The 9668-nt window shown below is 54.9% G+C and overlaps 1 protein-coding gene and 2 pseudogenes across 6 annotated transcripts in view; 1 reads left to right on the top strand and 2 right to left on the bottom strand.

Moving 5' to 3' along the window:
* The window catches only part of LOC124417250, a 45822-nt pseudogene that overhangs the window by 2944 nt on the left and 33210 nt on the right, over positions 1–9668 (bottom strand).
* The window catches only part of LOC124417247 (C-type lectin domain family 2 member I-like), a 21076-nt gene extending 11408 nt beyond the window's left edge, over positions 1–9668 (top strand). Inside the window, exons 1-7 of one of the 6 annotated variants that reach the window (XM_046901579.1) lie at positions 6211–6334; positions 7524–7605; positions 7699–7853; positions 7939–8043; positions 8341–8522; positions 8788–8894; positions 9118–9668. In XM_046901579.1, coding sequence (XP_046757535.1) covers positions 6259–6334; positions 7524–7605; positions 7699–7853; positions 7939–8043; positions 8341–8522; positions 8788–8894; positions 9118–9259 — 849 coding nt within the window. In that variant the 5' untranslated portion in view covers positions 6211–6258 and the 3' untranslated portion in view covers positions 9260–9668. Of the gene's footprint in view, positions 1–6210; positions 7271–7474; positions 7854–7938; positions 8044–8340; positions 8523–8787; positions 8895–9117 lie in introns of those variants that run through there. The other 5 variants (XM_046901582.1, XM_046901580.1, XM_046901583.1 and 2 more) reach the window with 5 other exon arrangements.
* LOC107050833 lies at positions 1284–4111 on the bottom strand (annotated as a pseudogene).

The following is a 9668-nucleotide window of genomic DNA, read 5'->3' as shown; positions in this document are numbered from 1 at the left end:
CTTGAGCCTTGGATTTCAGTCATCTTCAGAGGTCGGCAAACAGAAATAGAGACTTCCTCTTCATCACTCGCCTCTCCGTGTCTCTTGGTTTTTGCTTTTGCCTTTTGTGGCTCTGAGGAGGCCCCCTGGCCTGGATCTTCCTCTACCTCCTCCTCCGCTGCTGCTGCTTCTTTTTTCCATTCCAGACGCGTGGACACCCACTTCCTTTTCTTGCCTTCCACAGGGGCAGCTGACACTGCTACTGGTGTCTCCTGTGACTGATCAGATTCGACTTCAGATTCCTCCCTTGTGCTTCAACCTCTGCTTGGAAACTCTCTCTCTCCAGAAGAGTATTACATAGAGCACGGTAAGCACAAGCCAAGCCCAAATAAGCCGTACCTCCTTCGATCTATCTGAGCCACACCATCCCTGACTCAAATACTGGCTTCGTTTCCTGGGATCCCACAGGTGTCCAAGAGTGGAGTGCCATGACATTGCGGGTCCCACGCTTCTAAGTTTTCTCCTAAACCTCTCCATATTCCCTGCCAGTCAGCATTCTCTGGTTATGGAGGAGACTTCTTCCACATAACACAAATGGAGAAGAAAACATTCAAGGAGATCGATAACGTGCACAAGAGTATGAGCTCCAGCTCGGCAGTTGAAAAAACGTGTGGCAACTGAGAAGGAAGGCTGGAAACTGGTTTGAAAGTGTCAAACTTAAAATGATACCACATTGCATAATGGTACCAGGCAGGTGTTTCTCCATCAGGCCCTTATTTGGTTATACATGAACACAATTCCACAGCACGAAATCATGATGTTAATTATAGGCCAATAATTTCCCAAGATCATGATTGTCCTTCATCCCTTATACAACGCTCCTGCAATAAAGAGCAGACTCATAGCTGGTAGCTGCTAAAATGGGGGGGAAAAAAACAACAACAACAATAATACTGGGACAGTGTCCGGAGTTCGGCAGACTGCCCAGACTATAATCTCAATCTATGAAAGGTCACACTAGCACTGCCTTGCAGTCTGGCAGTCTCCAGCTTAAAGAAATCCTTTCTTTTCTCTGTTAGCGTTAAAAGCTTCAGATTGCCCGCATTCTCCACAAAAGCTGTCACGGAGTTATCTAGCTCAATCTAGATCAGTCTATGCCGTGACAGGGAGGCCGTGGGCCGGTGGCCCCCTGGCACCCAAAAATGGGAAGGGAAAGGGGACGGGGGAATGGGAGCTGGGCTCAGAGAGGGAAAAAGAACAGAGCAGTGGCCACAATCTAAGGTGAAAAACTATTTTACTAACCGTGATATTGGAATGCAGATAACACAATATAATACAATCAAATTGAAAGTACGGGTTTAAAAAAAGATAAAATAAGAGAAAGTTTCAAAAACCGAAAGGTCTGCTTGAATGAAGCGCACAGCTCGGAAGCACACCCAGCACTCTGCGTGGCTGCCAGAGAGAGAGTGTGAGCCTGATCACGCAACTCATAACCTGTGATTTCAGTGCCGTATCTTCCCGTCTGACCGTGAGGTCCTCTGGGATACGCAGTTCTTCTTCTCTTTCGAGAAGCAGGTATCTGGAAGGTTGTCAGTACACAGAACCGGACTATTAACCCTGTAATTACCGGGCTGTCCATGATGCTATGATGTGGAATACCAATGGCAAAATTACAAAACCATGCCAGCTTGGCTCAAAGCCTGGTCAGCAGCACCCATCCAAGCATGAGCTGCCCAACAGGTTTGAAGCTAATGGCTGACTACAATGAGCACAGCGCTGAGAGCTGCTTTTCACAAAGAAAGCTGCTGAAACAAAGTTGAGACCGGGGCGTTCTGACCTGGGTACAATTGGCACAGGCACCAGGTAAGATAATCCTAAATGGTAGGAGAGAGCCTAGCACAGGGCAGAAACCCATGTGCTAACTGTTGGAAACAGTGTGTGAGCAGGGGAGCACACACTGCGTCAGCCCGAGGAGATGCAGGAGTCGAGCAAATGGAGATACACACACCCACAAACTCCAAACACGTGCATGCAGGGCTGGCTGAAGCAGCACAGCACTCAGATGGAAGGTTCACTTCCTGTGGGGGTGAGAAGAGATGGTGTCACGTGGGGCCACATCCCCATCCTGACTTACCACCCTGGGGGTTCAGCAGGGAGGGCTGGGCCCAGTATTGCCCCGGATGTGGGTCCAATGGGGGAGTGCAGGGAAGTGGGATCGCTCCAACCACAGGGACCCCTCCTGAGCCCCAGTTCCACACTGTACCTGTGGCCGAGCTGCTGGATTCCCCGTCGTGGCCTGCAAGGGAGGGAGAGCAGTGAGCCCTGGCTCTGTGCTCGCTGTGGGGCATGGAGCATCATGCCACTATCACCACTGTGACCCCAAAAGCAACGAGGGGCCCCAGAGTGCCCTGACCCCAAGCACTGGCAGGGGACAGTTCTGCCCTTGGCACTCACCTGCGCTGCTTCATAAACCTTCTTCTCCTTCCCTGCAGACAGAAAAAAGTGTCAGCATTGGGCTCATGTCAGACCATGGGCATTCCCAAGGGGGTCCAGGCCCCACCTGCAGTTCCTGCTTTCTCCCCCCAGCTCTCTGCCTTTACCTGACTTGCTCTTCCACACCACCAATGCAACAAAGCAGCGATGACACCACGATGGCGACGACCAGCCCGGCCACAATGGGGATTAGGTTGGGCTGCGGCTCTGGGGGAGAGCACCGTTGTCAGGAAAGGAAGGGGCGGCCCCCAAATCCCAACCCACACATCCCACGCTGCCAGCTTACCCCATGAGAAGAGGCCAGGCTGGGGCAGGCTGGCGTGCTCCACGCGGCACCGGTACTTGTCCCCATCCTCCGGCAGCACATCAATGGCAGCCGAAGGTGGTAAGTGCCATCGCTGTTGGGCACGATGCCCCCCCAGCGGGTCTCCTGGTCCTGGACCATGCCGTCCTTCATCCAGCTGATGGCGATGCGCCGCGGGTAGAAGCCGTGAGCGTGGCAGGACAAGGTCAGGATCCCGTCGGCCTCCTTCCCCCACACTCGCACCTCGGGCTGCACTGCAGGTGGGTGATGTTGTGGGCCGGGCTGAGCACCCCACACTGAGCCCCTGCCCCACACCCAGCCCAGCCCCACGTCCCCTCCCATTCTCACCTCTCCTTTTCACTGCCGCCTTCCCATGCTCCAGGTATCTCCTCAAGTTCTGAACGCAGACAGTCCCCAGCTCATGCTTCCATCTCTCAGCATACGTCCCTTCTGTCTCCCATCTCCTCTTGGTGATTTCTGCCACCGGATCCGCCGCGGTGAACGTCATCGTGTCCATATCAAAGGCAATGAAGTCCCTCCCATCAAATGCATACTGATCGTACCCTCGGATGCTGCCGTCCTCCAGGATGTCACAGCCAAACATCATCTGCAGTGTGTGAGACCCTGAGGCACAGTCAGGGTGATAGGTGAGGGGCTTCTTGGGCTGTGGGGCACCGTGAGTGCCATGGGGCTGGGGTGGGGTGGGTGGGCGCAGGAGCAGGGCAGCCCAGGGACAGTGCCACCACACATGGACGGCCCAGCCCAGCTGGGCGTGGGGCACAGCCAGACCTCAGTGGGGCTGGCGGACACCCTCGGCACACAGAGCTCCTGTCCCAGACGCATCGCGCTGCAGCTTCCCCCACACTCACCTCCACTTTTGTTGTACTGTTCCGGCAGCCTGCCCAGGAACCCGCAGAAATCCAGCTCGCCGTCCCGGGCCTTCTGGGTCTCCGTGTCCCAGTGCTCCTGGTCCTCCTGCGGCAGCTTCTCCACGATGGGCTGTGCACTCCTGCTCTTACTGTCGTACTTACCAAACAGGTCGCCGTCCACATACCCGACGATCACGAACTGCGGCATCCCGGGAACGGGATCCGTCATCCCGGTCAGGAAGTAGCGCAGGGAGTGCGACCCTGCGGGGACAGACGGCGTCGGAGCCGTGAGCCGCGGGTGGGGGTCCCGCGGACGCAGCCCCGGCGTCGGGGAGCGAGGAGCCGCGGGTCCCGGTGCCGGGGGCAGCCCGGTCCTGCAGTACTCACAGCACGCCGCCATGCCCAGGGCTCCAAGCAGCAGCCCCAGCACCACCTGGCTCGGACCCATCGCACCGTTACGCTCCGCGGATACCCCAGGAACCGCTTCGCGTCCTTATTGGTGCCTCCCCCTCTACCCGCCAATGGAGTCCGTGAGCGCGGGCGACGTCACCGGGCGCCAGGCAGATCTCGCTCGCGAGGGTTGTCAAAAGTGACAGCGAAAGCTCGGAGGACGGGAGGGGACGAGGGTTCCGTGGGGCGACCCCGGAAAGAAGGGAAGGAGCCGTCCGCCAGAGCGCGGTCGAGGGCCACGATGGGAGCACCACCGGTGTGGGGGGCACGGAACGCTCCTCCCAGCAAGGATAGGTTGGGTGCAGAGAGGCACCGAGACCCCAAGGGTGGGAGGGATCACCATTGATCCCCACCCAACAGGGAATGATCCCGAGGGCAGCGGCTACGAGCAGCACCTCAGCTCTGTGGGTTGTTCTGCCCAGACAGGAGGAGACCGAGGGGAGGCTCCGTGGTACCTCACAGCCCCCTCATGGTGGCCCGCAGGCTTCTCTTGGTAGCCAAGAAGGTACTACAGCGACACGGAGGACCCTCTGGGCAGCCATCCGTTCCCTCCCACACAGTGAGAACACCCCCGCCCTGTGTGCAGGCCTTGGCTTCTCTCATGCTTGTTATCTCTGCTTTTCTTCTGCTGAGGCTCTCTTATCGTAACACAGCAGCCTTACAGCATCCTTCCCAGCCCATAATAATACCCACACTATTCGCAACCTTTAAAAAGTGCAAGTGAGAATTAATCCCAGCATTCAGCAACTCCATTTCCAAAGCATGCCACTCACATCTGTGGTATTTCTACCTTTTCACACCAGCTGTTTCTAAGGACAAGTTGCAGAATACAGACATGGTGCTCCGCTTCTTCAGGCCAGGTCCCCCTTTTCCATATCCAATGCAGAAACACAGCCTTGGAAAGCCATCTGCACCCAATCAGTAGGCATTTCCGAGTGTCGTATGCTGCCAGGTTCCCATTGCCTGGCTCCTGTGGCCAGAGAGTATTTGCATTTATAATCCAGCCTCCTAAGAAATGAGCTGTGTTGCTCTGTGAGAATCCTCGGGGCTTTGGAAGCAGTGCCCACTTCCCAAGCGTGTCTGCAATCACAGCGGAAGGCTCAGAAGTAATTAAACGATAACGACAATCAGTGGTTGGAGAGAGTGACGAAAGCCAAACGGATGGTTTGTTGAGGAAAGGGGCGCGGGCAGAACCTACATATGCTGCATTCTCTCGACTGGGGGGCCCTTCTTTTATCCTCTTCTTCTGCCAATGCGGAATTGCGGGGCACTTTGGTACTGTGGGAATGGGATGCTGTTTCTGCAGTACAACCAACAGCATAAATATTTTACTCATAGTTCTTTCCAGAGGGGTCTTTTCCCTTCACCAGGGCTCTCTGACAGTCTGTGCACGCTCAGCAAAAAGGTGCAGTAATTGATGGTCACCGAGATGAGGTGGATGGGGTCATTTATTGGTACAGAGACTGCAGCTCTGCTCTGTGCAGCCGTCTGGAATAGCTCTGAGCCTGGAGGTACAGACAGGTTGCACATCCCACTCCCAAACACTGTGACAGGGATATCAATGGGCTCGTTATGTTGGAAGACTGCTAATTGCTGGTGCTGGACAGACAAGCCCTGAGTGATAGGGAATTGATGGAGGAGAAGCAAAACAATGAGCAGTATCCATGTTCAGATAGCAACGACTTGTGCACAGCAGGTATGGATGCGTTCAGCTTAGCGACAGGAAGATTTGTGAACCTGAAGCACTCAGCCAATGAGGAACCATGGGAGGAAGAAATCAACATTGGGTAACAGGGCATAAAAGATGTAACACTGCTTTCTGTGTGTGCTGCTGCATGCGGGACAGCCGACATTGCAGTGGGACTAAAACCTGCTTTGATCAGAGATACCATCCTGATACATTGCTTGGGTATCACCAACGGGTGCAGGTTCTCATTTTCAGCTGATGGCTCATAGCCAAGCTTGGCTGTGTGGGTATGGCTGTGTACTGCAAAGGCCCCCCACAGTGAGTGCACCAACCGCCATTGTGGGCAGAACCATGGCTGAATAGGAGGAGAGAACTTAGAAAACCACAGCTGCTCCCCCTCTTCCTGCAGCGCTGTGGAATATTTTTGCCTCCCCAGACAGGTCGTGGCACAGCTGCCCCATGGCATCGCTGCTTGTATGGGAACTGCTGAGTCCTGGCCTGACCCACTGACAGATCACCTGGAGAAAGGACCCGGTCAGCCATGTGTGAGAGGTAGGTTGTGTTTTTGCAGTGGAAATTTCCAGTATTTCTGTAGGTAGTGTAGGTGAAGTTGCTTTTCACAGAGAATGCTGCTGAACAGAGTAAAGTTGAGACTGGGGCATTCCCTCCTGGGTAGAATTGGCATAGGCACCAGGTAAGGAAACTCTATAGGGTAGGGGAGAGCCTAGCACAAGACAGAACAAGTGTGTCGATTGTTGAAAATATTGCCTCCTATCTCCTTAAAAGGTAAAGAATATACCCAAAGACAATGGGTTGCTAACAGACGTTGTATGGAAACATAATGGAGCAACAGCTTCGGACCATTGTGAGCCTGAGATGCTCAACCAATGAGTGCCAGGAGAGGCTTTGCCTGTGTTGGACCCAGGGGAGAAAACGGAGTGGATTGCACTGATCAGGAGCGCAATTTCTGCCTTGGCAGTAGGGGGCGTGCGCCCGTTGTTGCAATCATGGACAAACTGCTCTTCACAGAGATCTCGGCCTGATTCGAAATTGTAGACCTGGAGCGTGTTTCTCACAAAGCTGCAAACATCAGCCCGAGCTCCAAGGTGGGCGAGGAGAGCCCAGGGAGCAAAGGGCTTCACCGTGGTGCTGGGCATAAAAGACCTAACGCTGCTTTCTGTGTGTGCTGCTGCTTGTAGAACAGCTGACATTGAAACGGTGAATAAAGCCCGCTTTGATCAGAGATAGTGTCTGGATCAATTCCTTGGGTATAACCAACAGGTGCGGGTTCTCCTTTCCCCCCATGATGGCTCAGAGCCAAGCACAGCTGTGTGGGTTGGGCTCTGTACTGCGAAGGACCTCCCACCAACTGTGTGAACCAAACAAAGGGAACTTTGAAAGATGTAGCATAACCACAGGACCGTTATGTCAGCGTGGTTTGGCTTCCCCACACAGATCCTCTGCCTGCACACACTGCTCAGCTGAATGGTACCAACACCGCCTTTGGCTTCTCACGTCTTCACATGTCAAACTGCACTGAACTCCTTCCTGCTTCTCTTGCTCCTCCATCTTTCCTTCCTTCCACTTTCCTCTCCCCGTTCTCTCTCCTTTTTCTCCCACCTTTCTAATCCTCCCGAGCCCCTCCTTCAGTCCTTCCTTCTATCCCCCCCATCCTAACTGTCCACCCCACAGCAATCTGTGCAAATACCTGTACTGAAGCACAAGGTTTCCACGCCTGCAGAGGGAGAACGACTGAACCATTCCTCAGAGCACAAAGCAGCACCAGAACCCCCAGCACACCAGAGGAGAAGGATCCCAACAGGGTAAGGCTGGGGATGGAGAGCAAAAGAGTGGAATGGGTGGAAAAAAGGGAAACATAAAGAGGAAAACCACTTCTACCAACATCTGCCCTCCAGTTCTGACCCCCAGCTCCCAGAAGAGGATGTGCAGATATTGCTGCTGGAGTCCAATACTTCCACACCCGCTATGGGAGAAGGAGACCAACAAGAAACATTTTCAGAGCCCAAAGCAGCACTGCAGCCCCTTGGGCAGAGTGGAGGACAGCAATGGGGTAATGGTGGGGACTGAGCAGGAAGGAGAGCATGGGGGGGAACAGGAGTAGAAGGATGTGCCCCCACCCGCTCGCTGCTTCCCAGGTTCCTGGTGCCATGTGACAGGAAGGAGGAGATCCCGTGTGCAGCTCATTGCTTCATGTGCAGCACTGGGAACCCTCAGCCTCGTGCTGGTGGTGATATCGACCGGTGAGTGCCAAGAAGTGTCCCCATGGTGAGAGGATGTTTCAGGTTTGGGTACAGAGCAGGGAATTGGGGTTTCCAGCACATGGATGCGCTCCCCAAGCACAGCCCTGCTCCCACGTGCTGTGGGGCAGCCATTCAGTGCCCTACACCACGCTCTGCTCAACCTTCCTAACCTCTGCAACCGCACCCGGGGCTGCAGCACAACACAGTGCAGTCCATCCCCCACCTCTGTTGGAGGGAGGTGAGAGAAATTCACATTTCCTGTCCTTTGCCTCACATTTGTCTAATTTCTCATTTCAGCATGTCGGCAGGTCCCTGTGCCACCTTTCCCAGACTTTGCCCACGTGTGCCCCAACGCCTGGGTCGGATTCCAGGGGAAATGCTATTATTTTTCGAAGGAGGAGAATGATTGGAACAGCAGCAGGGAGCACTGCAATGCCCACGGAGCTTCCCTGGCCACCATAGGCAGTGCGGAGGAGATGGTGAGATGGGGACACGAGCCCAAAGCTCTGGGGAAGGCACCAGGCTGGGGAGGGACAGCGGCACATTACTGCCCCTAACCCCTCCCGCATCCATCTGGGGGACATCCTGAGATGTGCACCTCCGGGGGCAGCTCTTGTGCCATGGGAGCACAAACAAGCTTCTTCCATGCAGCAGAAGGCAGCACCTTGCAGCCTGCTGGAGCCTGAGATGTGAGTGGGACAGATGTTAAAACCTCCTGACATTCAACACTCTCTTCCTTTAAAGGATTTCATGATGCGCTTCCAGGGCCCGGCAATCTGTTGGATCGGGCTGCACAGGGAAGAAGAGGACACCCAGTGGACGTGGAGCGATGGCACAGCCTTCACCAACTGGTCAGTCTGTCCGTCCAGCTGTCCAGGCCACGTTTTTCCACGGGCTCTCTTTGGGATGGGGACCTTCTCCTGGTGCCACAGCCGTGGTTTACCGTGGTCCGCCAGGCTCAGGCTTGGTGCTCCACCATGAGCCCTTTCTGCCCTTCCTTCCCCAGAAGAGGCAGCCCCAGCTTTTCTCGGCGCATCGGGGTGCCTTTGCCATTCTCCTCCCTCTTGGGCACAGGTTTGAGCTGCGAGGTGGAGGCCGATGTGCGTACCTGAACGGGGACAGGATCAGCTCATCCCTGTGCCACCTACACAAGCACTGGGTCTGCAGCAGAGCTGACCACTACGTCCTCTGGAAGCAAAAGGTGCACCCACAATGAGAGATCTCATCACCACCAACCTTGTGCCAGTGCTGCTGTTGTATTACAGTGTATTATCTTGCAGCCCGATGTCCTTTCTAGTCAATTACTTTGTTTCTGCTCAGATCGTTGCTGCCGTGTTGTTTTTGGGCCCATCTCGCTATCCTTTTCCCTGTTCCCCTTTTCTGGGGTGGCGATCCGCGGGTCCCTCTGCCCCGCTACTCACGGAACCGGGCCGAACCAGCCCATAAACCACTGACATTGTGGATGAGGTGCTACGAGATGAGGCTGAGGAGCTCAGCGGTGGTGATGGTGATTGGAGGACAGTTGGATGGGATGATCCTGTAGGTCCTTTCCAGCCCTGTGCCTCTATGATTCTGTCATCATTCTGAGCCACTCTCTGTCCGGGCCGTATTGTTTCAGGCACGCT

The sequence above is a fragment of the Gallus gallus genome, chromosome 16, assembly GCF_016699485.2.
Source record: "Gallus gallus isolate bGalGal1 chromosome 16, bGalGal1.mat.broiler.GRCg7b, whole genome shotgun sequence".
Taxonomy (NCBI): domain Eukaryota; kingdom Metazoa; phylum Chordata; class Aves; order Galliformes; family Phasianidae; genus Gallus; species Gallus gallus.
Note: the sequence above shows the minus strand (reverse complement) of the source record. Positions and strands in the feature narration are given on the sequence as shown.